We start from the raw sequence: 15,569 nt of genomic DNA, 5'->3' as shown, positions 1-15,569 counted from the left end.
TGTAATTTGACATAACATACCTGACAGTACACGAGATACCGCAACAGTGGACAGATTCAATCACACGAGGACTGTCAGTGCGTCACAGTGCAGATCACACCTTCCTTCTCGTGTATGTATCGTCGAGAATATTGCCTTGGTGAATCGCCTCAGGCTTAATCAAACTAATCATAGATCCGGTCAATCGTTCGGCTGTCAATATGATCACGTGGACCAATCAAAACGCTTAATTTACTTCCGCGTTTGAATACGACCGCACATTCCTTAATGTACCTAGGACAAAACAGCCCCACCCTTCATTGGCTGAAACGGCCCCGTAACGAAGACAACGAAACCGATAGAAATTGGATAGTAAGGAGATCTATTAAGCTTCCGTGACTTGAACTTAGAGGTAGTCTAACTATAGATTAGAAACCTCATATTTTAATTTGGAAACTGTTGAGTATATGTCAAATGAAGTGGTAGATAATTTATTTTTTTCAAATTGTGCAAAGGATATGACTGTTTATGGGTTGAAATTAAAATGTTGATATACTTTGAATAGTTTGGAAGGTATAGTTCTCATCAATATAATGAGATGTTTTTAAAACATGAGAGGTTTTTGGATCAACACTATTAAGAATGATTGCAGTAAAAAATAGAGAATCTCACCGAGTGTCTTTTGATATCAAATATATCAACAGGAGTTGATAAAAGTGAAAAAAACGAGGACACGAGGGTGAGATTTTGTTTATCATCCAACATCCTTCACGTCTGCAAAGGGCGTGGGGGGGGGGGGGGGGGGGGGGTCGCCAGCGTTGATCCAGGATAAATTTGAAATCGTGAAGGATTCTGCTCACGAATATTGTGGTCCACATTTGATTAGTTGGTTGGTTGGTTTATTGCTTTACGCCGCGCTCAGCAATATTCCAGCTATATGACGGCGGTCTGTAAATAATCGAGTATGGACCAGACAATCCAGTGATTGATATCATGAGCATCGATCCGCGTAATTGGGATCGATGACATGCATCAATTACCAAGTCAGCGAGCCTGACCAGCCGATCATGTTAGTCGCCTCTTACGACAAGCATGGGCTGCTGAAGACCTATTCTACCTGGGATCCGTTTGAACAACTGACGAACGTTGTTATTGTAAGCAACAGAGATGTCACCTGTTATTATACACTCTTCAAAAAAGAAACGCAAATCAAATGAAATTAGACACAGTGATCCACAAAAGCATTGTCGCCATAGTCAGCATTAATTCAGTTCAGTCATTGCACATGTGTAGTCACAAGGGAGCGTCATGGTCAGTACCTGGTAACACCACCTCTTGCAGCCGTCACTGCTCGACACCTCCTTGGCACAGATTCCTTAAATCGTCGAATTATTTTCGTGGGGAATTCTACGCCATTCCTCCTGTAAGGCGTTGACGAGTTGTGCCATTGTTAAGGGGCGCTGGTGACGTTGACGGACGCGTCGATCAAGTTCGTCCCACAAATGCTCAATCGGGTTGAGATCAGGCGATTTGGACGGCCATGGAAGGACATTGATGTTCTCATTAACAAGGAAATTAACTGTTGCACGTGCTGTGTTGGGCCAAGCGTTGTCATGTTGGAACAGCTCCATCTGGCGCGCCAACGTTGGGAGGAGGTGCGGACGCAGAATTTGGTCGATGTATCGGTTTGCTGTAAGATTGCCCTGGACAACCACTAACTGTGATCTACCCGTGGGGGATATGGCTCCCCACACCACGACACTCCCTCCACCAAATCGGTCCGCCTGTCGAACGCAGTTCGGCGCAAAACGTTCATGTCGACGTCGGTATACACGTTGTCTTCCATCCCGTCGTTGAAGAAAACGTGACTCGTCGCTGAACCAAACGCGTCGCCAGTTCCTGAGAGCCCATGCCTGTACTCTGTTGCACCACGTCGTTGACGGTGTAGACGTCGCAAGACAGGTCCAACTCGCTCGTCTCGCTCGAATTCCCACTTCCCTCAGACGATTTCTGATGGTTTGGTCGGGGAATTTAATTGGAATTCTCAAAACACCTATGCCTTTCTTATTTTGAAAAGTGAGTGAGTGAGTGAGTGAGTGAGTTGGGTTTAATGCCGCTTTTAACAGTATTCCAGTCATATCACGGCGTGTCAGCTTAATGTGGGAGGAAAGCCCGAAGTGATGCAGGTCTCAGACGTTTACCACTTCGGTGAAACTGGGCGCTGCCATTTGTTTGGAGCAAATGCAAGTGATATGAGAGGTGGAATCTGATTAGTCTATAGGAGTGTGGTAGAAGGGACACGACTCACAATATCCACCGGTGTCGCTATGATCGAGCCCACTAATTCCAGCCTAGTTCAGCAAGGGTGGAAACTGGACCTTTACAGTCAGTTAACTCCCTTGTTTCGGGAAGACGACAGCGTCCAAGTCCTTGAACTTCTTCACAGGAACTTGTTTATACTTTTATACCAATGTATACTAACGGGAAAAAGTAACTGTGCTTCATACAAAAAGTTTAATTAAAAAATTTCTGAAATTAAATAATGCATCTTTTGATACATATTCATGAAGTACAATTTGGATGTTTGCGTGTTTGGTGGGACGATGGTACTCGGGCACGCTTTTTTTTTTTAAATGTTAATAACAGCCAATATGAATTTTTTATGTCAGTTTCTCATAAAAACACTTTTGTTTAACCCTAAATAAATGTTACCGAATGCAGTGCCATATATATTCTGTACCATGTACATTATTCGGCGGGGCGGTCGGGTAGCCTAGTGGCTAAAGGGTTCGCTCGTCACGCCGAAGACCTGGGTTCGATTCCCGACATGGGTACAATGTGTGAAGCCCATTTCTGGTGTCCCCCGCCGTGATATTGCTGGAATATTGCTAAAAGCGGCGTAAAACCACACTCACTCACTCACTCATTATTCAGCTTTGCTTGACAACAGTATAAGGATCTGTATCTGGATCACTAATGCAGTAAAATAAAATTGTGTCAGCTTTGTGAACAAATTGTTTTTCATTATTACTAATGGTGCAATGAATTTTGGTATCTTCCAGTGAAAATGAATTCATAAGTCGATTAAGTGAGTGGGAAGTGAGTGAGTGAGTGAGTGAGTTGGGTTTAACGCTGCTTTTAACAGTATTCCAGTTATATCGCGGCATATCAGCTTAATGTGGGAGGAAAGCCCGAAGTGATGCAGGTCTCAGACGTTTACCACTTCGGTGAAACTGGGCCACCTGTGCCCCCAGTCGAATAAGTACTGGGTGAGTACCTATAGAGTACCTTAATGTGATGCCAATGCTGTAGCGTATCCCTCAAGATATGTTGGAAGTTCTTCTCCTCTCTCAGACGGAGTGAGACATCTGCTAGTTCTTCTCTTCTCTCAGACGGAATGAGATATCTGCTAGTTCTTCTCCTCTCTCAGATGGAGTAAGACCTCTGCTAGTTCTTCTCCTCTCTCAGATGGAGTAAGACATCTGCTAGTTCTTCTCCTCTCTCAGACAGAGTGAGACATCTGCTAGTTCTTCTCCTCTCTCAGACGGAGTTAGACATCTGCTAGTTCTTCTCCTCTCTCAGATGGAATGAGATATCTGCTAGTTCTTCTCCTCTTTCAGACGGAGTTAGACATCTGCTAGTTCTTCTCCTCTCTCAGATGGAATGAGATATCTGCTAGTTCTTCTCCCCTTACAGATGGAGTAAGACATCTGCTGGTTCTCCTCTCTCAGATGGAGTAAGACATCTGCTGGTTCTCCTCTCTCAGATGGAGTAAGACATCTGCTAGTTCTTCTCCTCTCTCAGATGGAGTAAGACATCTGCTAGTTCTTCTCCTCTCTCAGATGGAGTAAGACATCTGCTGGTTCTCCTCTCTCAGATGGAATGAGATATCTGCTAGTTCTTCTCCTCTTACAGATGGAGTAGGACATCTGCTAGTTCTTCTCTCTCAGATGGAGTAAGACATCTGATAGTTCTTCTCCTCTCTCAGATGGAGTAAGATATCTGATAGTTCTTCTCCTCTCGCAGATGGAGTAAGACATCTGCTAGTTCTTCTCCTCTCTCAGATGGAGTAGGACATCTGCTAGTTCTTCTCCTCTCTCAGACAGAGTGAGACATCTGCTAGTTCTTCTCCTCTCTCAGACGGAGTTAGACATCTGCTAGTTCTTCTCCTCTCTCAGATGGAATGAGATATCTGCTAGTTCTTCTCCTCTTTCAGACGGAGTTAGATATCTGCTAGTTCTTCTCCTCTCTCAGATGGAATGAGATATCTGCTAGTTCTTCTCCTCTTACAGATGGAGTAAGACATCTGTTGGTTGTGCTCTATCTGGAGTAGGACATCTGCTAGTTCTTCTCCTCTCTCAGACAGAGTGAGACATCTGCTAGTTCTTCTCCTCTCTCAGACGGAGTTAGACATCTGCTAGTTCTTCTCCTCTCTCAGATGGAATGAGATATCTGCTAGTTCTTCTCCTCTTACAGATGGAGTAAGACATCTGCTGGTTATACAAGCATATTTCACATAACAAAATAACATCAAACAGAGGCAATCATCCTTGTGGTAGAAAACAATTAAGAAGATCATGTCATGAACTGGTTTAATGGATTTTCATGAAATAATCAAATGATCACAACAGCTTGTTCTGGATTGTTCTTGCATCTTAAGTCAGAGTGCCAAAGGTACAGAAACTCCTGTTTCTTAAACAGTTAACACAGGAGCTATGATTTCTGGTCAACATGATGTATGCTTGTTTGTAGGTTGTTTAATGCTGCACTCAGCAATATTCCATCTATATGACAGTGGTCTGTAAATAATCAAATCTGCACCAGACAACCAGTGATTGACATCAGGAGCATCTATCTACGCAACTGGGATACGATGATATGTATCAACCTAAGTCAGCGAGTCTGCCACCTGATCATGTTAGTTGCCTTATACTTTCAACAATACTTAATGGTATGGGACATTCATAAATTAAAAACCGTAAAATGTTAAATATATACTGATGAAGAATGTTAGGAGTAATATACTAAAATCATAATTCTCTGTTTCATAAAATAATCAAAATCAATACAGAAAAATATAAAAGTATAAAATGGTGAGAATATGTTCAAAAGGTATTTCATCTAAAAGTACTCATGTCCACCTGATGTAAAGCAGGATCCAACTGAAAAGCTCTTGAAAATCCAGAAAATTAAACTTCCCCTAAAAATGTCAACATTTCAAAATCCATCATTCATACATCACAACACAACAAAATGGAACCTATGTACTGAGTCCCAATCATAACTATACATATACCAAATTTCTTACATTTGTAATAAAAATGGCTGAGTAGTTGCCACAAATAATGGCTATTATGCATTAAAAGAGATTCCTTTGTTTCACAGTATTCATTTGTTTATTGTGGAGAATGCAACATAACATACTGACACAGTCGTGAAATCCCAGTAAGTCTCACTGACCGTTCCGTTTGGACAATTATTGTTGGGAGGTCAGGTGAGATGAAATGGTTCAAGATTATTTCACTCTTGGTTGGTGTGTGGCTGCTTGTTCTGGTCTGATTTTAAAGTGCTACACTCCATGACACAGTTTAACATAGACATCCCACTCAGATACATTATACTGACTCAAAGCCACCAGTCCTTGTTTTAGCCCCTTATTGGAAAATGCCAGGCAGGGAAACAAGCAGTTCCATCTTTTAACATCTTTTTGTAGGACGGATCCAGAGAACTGAACCACTGCACCACGGAGGCAGTAGTTAAGGTTGGGAACATCTACATATTATCAAAGGGGAAAACAATAATACAGATACATTATACTGGCTCCGAGCCAGGCAGGTTAAAAAGCTTATTGTGGAAAATGCCACCCACAAAACTGATACAAAAGTGAAATCCCAGTAAGTCTCACTGACCGTTCCTTTTAGGTCAGCTGAGGTGTCCTTGTCCAGACTAATGCCGATTTATAGTGCTAGCTCACTGAGATATCAGTTGCAGTTCAACATGAATACCCCACTCAGACACAGTATACTGATTCCGAGCCGCCAAGCCTTGTTTGAGCCCCTTAATGCCGAGCGCCAGGCAGGGTAAAAAAAAGTACCTGTTTTAACATATTTTTGTATGAGGTGAGGTGAGATGAAATGAGGTTTAACGTCTCTTCAAAGATCATTGCTCTTATAGAGCGACATTTGTGTTAGTATGTGTTAGTGTTAGTGTGCGTGTGTGTGCGGTTAAACGGCTCATCGCCTATAACGCCCACCAATTATTTGGACCCCATTGGTAGCGTTGTAGTGAGGGACGCTGTATATGCGAGTTAGTGTGTGTGTCAGTGTTAGTGTGTGGCTGCTTGTACAAGTCCAAACTGATGCCGATTTAGTCTGGCAATTGCAGAACACAAAATATGTATTTTTAGAGAATTTAAGAGCATGGTCTAAATAACAACACATTGTAATTAATGTGAAAACAGGGTACCGTTTCACAAAGCAGTCGTAAGTCTTACGTGCGTGTAAAACTGGCGTAACTCGGAAATACTGAACTAGGGGTGTTTCACAAAGCTAGTGTAATATTACGTCCGTGTAAAATTGGCGTAAACTCTACGTGTGGTCTTGGGGTGGTGTAAATATTTACGCAAGCGATAAAGATGGCGATCAATCCAACCACGGTCGAGATTGCCAAAAAAGTATGTAAGCGAGAACGTGTTTTCCGCGACAGGTCGAACCCCCTTGACGATTAGGATGATCATGACATCATCGAGAGGTACCGCCTATCACGACACATGATATTTTCTATCATTGGTAAAGTGAGTGACAGACTTGAACATCCAACCCAGCGTTCCCATGCAATACCACCTTACCTTAATGTTTTAATTGCTCTGAGATACTTCTCCAAGGGTGGGTTTTACAGTGAGATTGCCAATATCCACGGTGTGAGTAAATCCTCCGTCTGCAGAGCAATCCACGCAACAACAGACGCATTATGTGCTACCATGGGTGATTTTGTATTTCCCACAATGCCTTCCACTCAGAAGAGTACCGAAGACTATGGCGTAAACATTGCGCAAATATGGCGTAAAATCTACGAGCGTGTAAATTTACGACTGCTTTGTGAAACGGTACCCAGATCTTTGTATGTGATGACTCCCACAACAAACTAAACAATTGGAACAAAAATGACTAAAAAATATAATTTTTCAGGTCAGGCCACTCCATTAGATTATGTGACATTTGGTCATGTGATCCAAAAATTGCTATCTCATATATATGATACTGTGTAAAAAAATTATACATCATATTGTGCAATAGTTTAACATAATCTAGAAAGTTGTCCAGGTATTGTTCAAGTGAAGCCATTGCATGTGTCATCTGAGTGAGTTCTGGCCAACACATGTATTAAAGTACTGTCGGAATTGCTAGAAAACTGGTTTTTTTGCCTGTTTAAAAGGACATAATTGCCGATCGCCCTACCTGTGGTTTGAAGTATTTCAGTCACAAGGAGTCCTACTGACAATCACATTTATACTAAGTCCAATGATGACAGTCCGTAACGGACAATAGAAAGATGCGCACGTGACTCCGTTATTATGATAATAATGTAGTCTTCATAAAAGATCAAATGCACACACAGAAAATCATTTTGAGAAAATTCTAGATGTGCATCTTCTAAAATGACAAAATGACGCTGCGTTTTTTTATTAACATTGCTCCCATGATGCATGTTACATTACACATAGCTATAACCAAGGTACACGATATGGAATCTGTACTTGGAAATGCATACAAGTTCTTTACACTTTAGAGAGATAGAGGGAAACAATTTATTAATTTAGATAGGGTGAATTACCCAACTGCCCAAGCTATGGGGATTTCAATTCATACCATCAAGTCTACGGTATGATGAGAAAACAAAACAGGTATAGGGGTGGTCTCAAAAACAAAACTGGGAAGTAGAAGGACATTAGACAGCCTTGATACAGGGTGATTAGGCGAAGAGTATACAAGCTTTATGGATTGGAGAAAACACGCTCACAAGGTTTTGGTAGACAGAGCATACCCTGGGGAGAGGGAAAAACCAAGGGGGCGAAGACCCCACGTTTTTTCCCGACCCCCAGGGCATGCTCTGTCTACCAAAACCGAGGGAAAGTGTTTTTCCATACTTATAAACCGTCTAAATTGATTAAATGTTTTAACGAGCATCTATAAATGAGGCCCTTCATTATAGCGCTTCCTTGAAGACGTGATATCATAACTTGCATGTGAAATTCGCTGACTTGCCAGGCAGTCAAGAGCACTTGGATGTGTCAACAACAAAACAACAAAACACAACTAAAATACTTACTTTTAAATGAAAGTGAAATCTCCGGTCTCTAAATGTTTGTGTTGCAATATTCCACTTCTTTCAAACTTTTCAAAACGAAAATTCGCAAATTTAAAAGGTGTCTTTTGCTTTACAAAATTTACGACTTTAAACAATCCAACTGTTACACAGAGGTAGTTGTGACGTAACGGCTAGCAGTTACTTCACGTGCAAATTGTGCAGCATTGATAAGCACTTGTTTAAAAGCACGTGTTTTGAAACCTCGCTGTCCTTTCACCAGAGACTCTGAAGTGGAAGGATGAGCAACGACGACTTTCATTTTGTTACCCAGTCTTCATTCACTGTACAAATGACATTCAATTTTAATTGAATTAAAATTTTGAATTGCTACTTGTAGTCATTTTTTCAGTTACTTGGTTAAACCTGGGATTTGAGGTTTTACTTTGAAAGTAAAACCTCTTAATAGGTTTTACTTTGAAAGTAAAACCTCTTAATAGGTTTTACTTTGAAAGTAAAACCTCTTAGTAGGTTTTACTTTGAAAGTAAAACCTCACAATAGGTTTTAATGCCTAAAGAAAGAACTCTCTTACTTAATAGAGATCCCAATGAACAGGTTTATAAGAGCAGAAGGTAACCCTGACTTGTAGAATTTGGGAGGAATTAAAGATACAATTAATGTTTCCCGGACTGCACTAACAATTGTTCTCCAAGAGATGGGATTTCGATACACTACGCGTGGCGATGACCGAACACGTTTCAGGGGTAAATATTCCATCCTGTCAATGAGGTCACATTATCTCCGACCCATTCATAACTATCACAGTCAGGGCGTCCAGATAGTTTACCTTGATGAATCATTCCACTGACTACATGTGGCTATCGGCAGATGGACAAAAAACACCCATGGTACCATCAGGTAACAGTAATTGTGTCATTGTTTTGAACGCTGCAACCCATCAAATGGGGCTTGCTGATGATTGTGTGCTAGTTTTCGAGGCGAAAAAGAAAACTGGTGATATTCGTAAGCAAATTATAGGAGGCAATGTGTTCATTTTAACAACATCAGTGTCATTGTCATGGATAACACCAGTTAATATAACGTCCGGGAATCGGATACTGTCTCTCAAACCATGAGTTTGCAACCATACAGGAATATATGACATTGTCGACTTCAGACCATATGAAACGAAAGTTCAACTCATTGAGAGAATTTGGTTGAATAAAAAAACAGTTAAGTACAAGACATATGTTCTGGTGGCACAACACGGTCACGTTGTCTTACGTACGCCAGCTCAACCCTGTTGTGCCCATCTTGGCTAAGTGTAAAGGATTCATAGCATGACACAACACAACATTCAAAAATACAGATTCATACACGTCATCAGCTGAGATAAATGCTACCTCAAGAAACCATCTGTAGAATAACAAATACTTCTGGATTCCAAAACCACAACCTTCCAATACACATCCCGTTTCATAGTTCTTAACTAGTCCATCATGTTTCCAAGCAAATATAATGCAGTACATATCCTAAATTGCTACCTCATCAACGCATGTCAATTAAATAAAATAACAGCAATATTTTGAGACCACCCCCAACTCGATGACATTTGCACCTGGGAGAATGCACGGGACGGTGTGAGGTCATCACCTCGGGACAGGTGTTAGGTAATTACCTCAGGTTAAAGGCCATTTCATACATGTATGACAACACACCAATATTTTCTAAGTTTATCATCATTTTACCTGTAAAAGTACATTTTAAGGGTAATCACAATGTCAGTTAGGACAGGCTAGATTAGGGCAATTCGCGTTATTTTGCTATTTGCTCTTTTTATAGTCCTATGACTCATATTTATGAAATGAAGCCAGAAAAACAGTTTTTTAACATTTCCGACAGTACTTTGGTAAGTTTTTTATACGTAAAACATGATAAAATGAATGAATGTGCATGGTCAGGGCTAACATATGTATTATTAATATTTGTTATATGTAAAACATGATAAAAATCTGAATGAGCATGGTCAGGGCTTGTACTCTTCAGTAGATGCAAGCTGTTTCTTCTTGATCGAGAGCCACAGCCAATCAGGGGTTACGACCTTGACCTTGCCACCCACTGTGCTCATCTGGAATGGAAAAACAATGATCAATAGCAAGAACAACAAGAAAGAAGTGAGCAAAGCTCACATACCCCCGTTATCCCCGCTGGTCAAGAACAAATAGTAAATAGTTTGTTCATTAATGTTCATGACTGATTTCCAGTTCCAGCAACAACTGACCCTCACCCACCCCCCAATCTCCAATGTAACCAGTGTTCACTACGAGGAAGTAGATCACCATGAACACCTTTGAATAAAAATTGAGGACTTACATAAGAAGAATTATCAAAAGGACCAAAAATTGTTGATATAAAAACACATAACAAATGGAACAATATCATATAAGAAAATCAATAAATTAATAATTTCCATCTAGGCTTAACAGATATGGTAAAGAATTCATAAATTCAAACTAACACAAAGCAAAGATACCTATGAAGATCTACATGTGTGGAAACAATTTTGGAAAATATATTAGCTATACAAAACCAGTCATCAAAATTTCTAAATTCCATCATGTTTCCATGAAAACAGCAAAAGAGAAAACTTTCAGAATCTTATAAAAGATAAAAAAACAATCATAGTGGTTAATGTAGCAAGTTTGCTGAAGCTAGGAAACATAATATTGTAAACATTGATCGTACAAAAACTCTACCCAAAATTTATGTTTCACCATGATTCCATGGAAACAGCAAAAATAAAAAATTCAGAATCTTCAAACTAGCAATAGACACAAGTACTTATTGTGGTTAATATGTGTAGCAAGTTTGGTGAAGTTAGGGTGCATGGTGAAAAAGATATAGGCCGTACAAAACACCCACCCTAAGTTTAAGTTTCTTAATGTTTCCATGGAAACGGCAAAAATTAAAACGTTATATACGAGGTACCCCCAATTTACTTCGTAAACGAGCGTATAAAAACATATAATCACTTTAATATTTCATGCTTACAAAGTCTACTGAGCTGACACTCTGTGTGCCCAGCTATGGTGTTTAGATGGTCGTATGATTTCTTCAGGTGAGCTACATCTTTCTCCATGACACTACTCACCTTTCCTTTAGAAGACACGATGTGTGTAGCTGATCTCTTGCTGCCCTCGGACAACACTTCACCGTCAAAACTGACAACAGTTAAGGACAAGAACATAGCAGCTTTTAGGCAATATTCATGGAATAGAAGTCTGGGAGTGTCAATATGGAGCCACAGTGTCAGGGTATGGAGCCACAGTGTCAGGATGTGGAGCCACAGTGTCAGGGTATGGAGCCAGAGTGTCAGGGTATGGAGCCAGAGTGTCAGGGTATGGAGCCACAGTGTCAGGGTATGGAGCCACAGTGTCTGGGTATGGAGCCACAGTGTTGGGGTTAGGAGCCAAAGTGTCAGGGTGTGGAACCACAGTGTCTGGGCATGGAGCCACAGTGTTGGGGTGTGGAGTCACAGTGTCAGGGTATGGAGCCACAGTGTCAGGGTATGGAACCACATTGTCAGGGCACGGAGCCACAGTGTCAGGGTATGGAGCCACAGTGTCAGGGTATGGAGCCAAAATGTGTCAGGATGTGGAGCCACAGTGTCAATATGGAGCCACTGTGTCAGGGCATTGAAACATATTGTCAGGGCATGGAGCCACAGTGTCAGGGTATGGAGCCACAGTGTCAGAGTGTGGAACCACAGTGTCAGGGCACGGAGCCACAGTGTCAAGGTATGGAGCCACAGTGTCAAGGTATGGAGCCACAGTGTCAAGGTATGGAGCCACAGTGTCAGGGCATGGAGCCACAGTGTCAGGGTATGGAGCCAGAGTGTCAGGATGTGGAGCCAGAGTGTCAGGGTATGGAGCCAGAGTGTCAGGGTATGGAGTCACAGTGTCAGGATGTGGAGCCACAGTGTCAGGGTATGGAGCCACAGTGTCAGGGTATGGAGCCACAGTTTCAGGGCATGGAGCCACAGTGTCAGGGTATGGAGCCAGAATGTCAGGGTGTGGAACCACAGTGTCAGGGTATGGAGCCACAGTGTCAGGGTGTGGAGCCACAGTGTCAGGGCTTGGGGTCACAGTGTCAGGGTGTGGAGCCACAGTGTCAGGGTGTGGAGCCACAGTGTCAGGGCTTGGGGTCACAGTGTCAGGGTATGGAGCCACAGTGTCAGGGTGTGGACCCACAGTGTCAGGGCTTGGGGCCACAGTGTCAGGGTATGGAGCCACAGTGTCAGGGTGTGGAGCCACAGTGTCAGGGCTTGGGGCCACAGTGTCAGGGTGTGGAGTCTGAGTGTCAGGGTGTGGAGCCACAGTGTCAAGGTATGGAACCACAGTGTCAGGGTATGGAGCCACAGTGTCAGGGTGTGGAGCCACATTGTCAGGGCGTGGAGCCACAGTGTCAGAGTATGGAGCCACAGTGTCAAGGTATGGAGCCACAGTGTCAGGGCCTGGAGCCACAGTGTTAGGATGTGGAGCCACAGTGTCAGGGCATGGAGCCACAGTGTCAGGGTGTGGAACCACAGTGTCAGGGTATGGAGCCACAGTGTTGGGGTGTGGAGCCACATTGTCAGGGCGTGGAGCCACAGTGTCAGGGTATGGAGCCACAGTGTCAGGGTGTGGAGCCACAGTGTCAGGGTATTGAACCACAGTGTCAGGGTATGGAGCCACAGTGTCAGGGTATGGAGCCGCAGTGTCAGGGTATGGAGCCGCAGTGTCAGGGTATAGAACCACAGTGTCAGCGTATGGTGCCACACTCCTAGGGTATGTAGCCTCAGAAGGTATGGAGCCACAATGTCAAGATATGGAGCCACAGTCTTTACAAATCCATGAAGTATTGACACTGAAGTGAAGGATACTCTATAATATACTGCTTGAGCTCCTTGAAGCTGTCAGTGGTTTCTGGCAGGAATATTTTGCAGCCTGTGAAGATGTTGGCCGCTACGTTGGAGGGGCTTGCTGCCGGGGCCGTCTTGCATTCTGGTTTTTGCTGAAAAACATCGGACATCAAGGGTTGATCGAGCATTTTTAATAGGGAGGGGTCCCAAATATCAATGCTACAGTAATCCACGGAGGAAAATGAATACTTTTGATGCGACAAACGAGAAAATGAAATATATGTCCAACATTATTGACCATTATAATGGCATAGAAGTTATTAAATCAAAATATGTCTACATTTAGTATGTGGTATTAAAAGCAATAAATAAACACAGTACGAAAACAAAACAATAGGCCCATGGAGTGTGAACAGCTGAACTCAACGCTGTGCTGACTTCCGGCTTGTTATGCCTTGATAATTGAACTGTGACCAGTTGAGGAGAGATTGACTTTTTGAAATCAAGTAAATGTAGGCTGAATGTTCACGTTTTGGACTGGAAAATTACTCTGAGAGAACCTGAACTTCGACAAACCAGAGGTTAAATAATGATCGATAACAAGAGTCATCAGAAAGATGACATATCCCCCTGGCAGCTGTCTGTAAAGTAACCACTAGTAAATGTGCAATTCTGTATGTAATGAGTCAACAGTTGAATGTTCTTTAAGAAGCATACATTGTTTACCCACTGAATGGTTTTCGAATTCTGGCCCGGAAACGAACCCGTTCCCCAATGGAGTCTAGGTCCAACTTCTTTCCGTAAAAAATAAAAATTCGTCAAAAAAAATAAATATCAAAAGGCACCACTTCAGTATGTGCCTGACAGCTTTACCAAGTTTCGATCAAATACACTAAATGGTTTTGGAATTCTGCCCCCTGGAAAAGGAAATGATTACGGACGGACAGACGGACGGACAGACGGACGGTCCAGCAGACTGGCTGATCTCTATAAAAAAGGAAAAAGAAGGGACAACTTTACATGGAGAAATGAAAGTCAGACACAACAGTGTTTGACTGGACATGATTAAACAACCACAGCTACGCGTACAGTTGCCAAGAGATGATCCAGCCTTCCCTGACATGGGTCTAATATCCCGGGTCGAAATTGTGACTAAATTAATTGGTCAAGTCACCTTCTTGGCGGGTGTGGTCAGTCCCTCATCCCCTGTTGGCCTCTTGACCGGTGTTTTCTTCAGGTCATCTCTGTTGTCTCTGTCATCCCTGTTGCCGTTTCCTGTCTGAGTGAGTCATGAGTGAGTGAGTGAGTGACCAAAAGTCATCAGACACATGAAATGAGAAACCGACAACATGGGAAGTACGGGAGACTGACAACATGGGAAGTACAGGAGACTGACAACATGGGAAGTGCTGGAGACTGACAACATGGGAAGTACAGGAGACTGACAACATGGGAAGTACGGGAGACTGACAACATGGGAAGTACGGGAGACTGACAACATGGGAAGTACGGGAGACTGACAACATGGGAAGTACAGGAGACTGACAACATGGGACGTATAGGAGACTGACAACATGGGAAGTATGGGAGACTGACAACATGGGAAGTATGGGAGACTGACAACATGGGAAGTATGGGAGACTGACAACATGGTTAGTATGGGAGACTGACAACATGGGAAGTACGGGAGACTAACAACATGGGAAGTACGGGAGACTGACAACATGGGAAGTACAGGAGACTGACAACATGGGAAGTACGGGAGACTGACAACATGGGAAGCATGGGAGACTGACAACATGGGAAGTACTGGAGACTGACAACATGGGAAGTACGGGAGACTGACAACATGGGAAGTACGGGAGACTGACAACATGGGAAGTATGGGAGACTGACAACATGGGTGTATTGGAGACTGACAACATGGGAAGTACTGGAGACTGACAACATGGGAAGTATGGGAGACTGACAACATGGGAAGTATGGGAGACTGACAACATGGGAAGTATGGGAGACTGACAACATGGTTAGTATGGGAGACTGACAACATGGGAAGTACGGGAGACTAACAACATGGGAAGTACGGGAGACTGACAACATGGGAAGTACAGGAGACTGACAACATGGGAAGTACGGGAGACTGACAACATGGGAAGCATGGGAGACTGACAACATGGGAAGTACTGGAGACTGACAACATGGGAAGTACGGGAGACTGACAACATGGGAAGTACTGGAGACTGACAACATGGGAAGTATGGGAGACTGACAACATGGGAAGTATGGGAGACTGACAACATGAGAAGTATGGGAGACTGACAACATGGGAAGTACAGGAGACTGACAACATGGGAAGTACAGGAGACTGACAACATGGGAAGTACG

The 15,569-nt window shown here is 42.7% G+C and overlaps 1 protein-coding gene across 2 annotated transcripts in view; it reads right to left on the bottom strand.

The window, feature by feature from the left end:
• The window catches only part of LOC139471260 (DNA ligase 3-like), a 58,343-nt gene that overhangs the window by 25,702 nt on the left and 17,072 nt on the right, over window positions 1-15,569 (bottom strand). The window contains exons 9-11 of one of the 2 annotated variants that reach the window (XM_071253558.1): window positions 14,359-14,463; window positions 13,206-13,336; window positions 11,436-11,505 (exon numbers count right to left, since the gene is read on the bottom strand). In XM_071253558.1, coding sequence (XP_071109659.1) covers window positions 11,436-11,505; window positions 13,206-13,336; window positions 14,359-14,463 — 306 coding nt within the window. The remainder of the gene's footprint in view (window positions 1-11,435; window positions 11,506-13,205; window positions 13,337-14,358; window positions 14,464-15,569) is intronic. The other variant, XM_071253557.1, reaches the window with a different exon arrangement.

Source organism: Haliotis cracherodii, unplaced genomic scaffold (genome assembly GCF_022045235.1).
Source record: "Haliotis cracherodii isolate W230 unplaced genomic scaffold, xgHalCrac1.p SCAF_22, whole genome shotgun sequence".
NCBI lineage: Eukaryota > Metazoa > Mollusca > Gastropoda > Lepetellida > Haliotidae > Haliotis > Haliotis cracherodii.
This window is presented reverse-complemented; position numbering and strand designations above follow the sequence as displayed.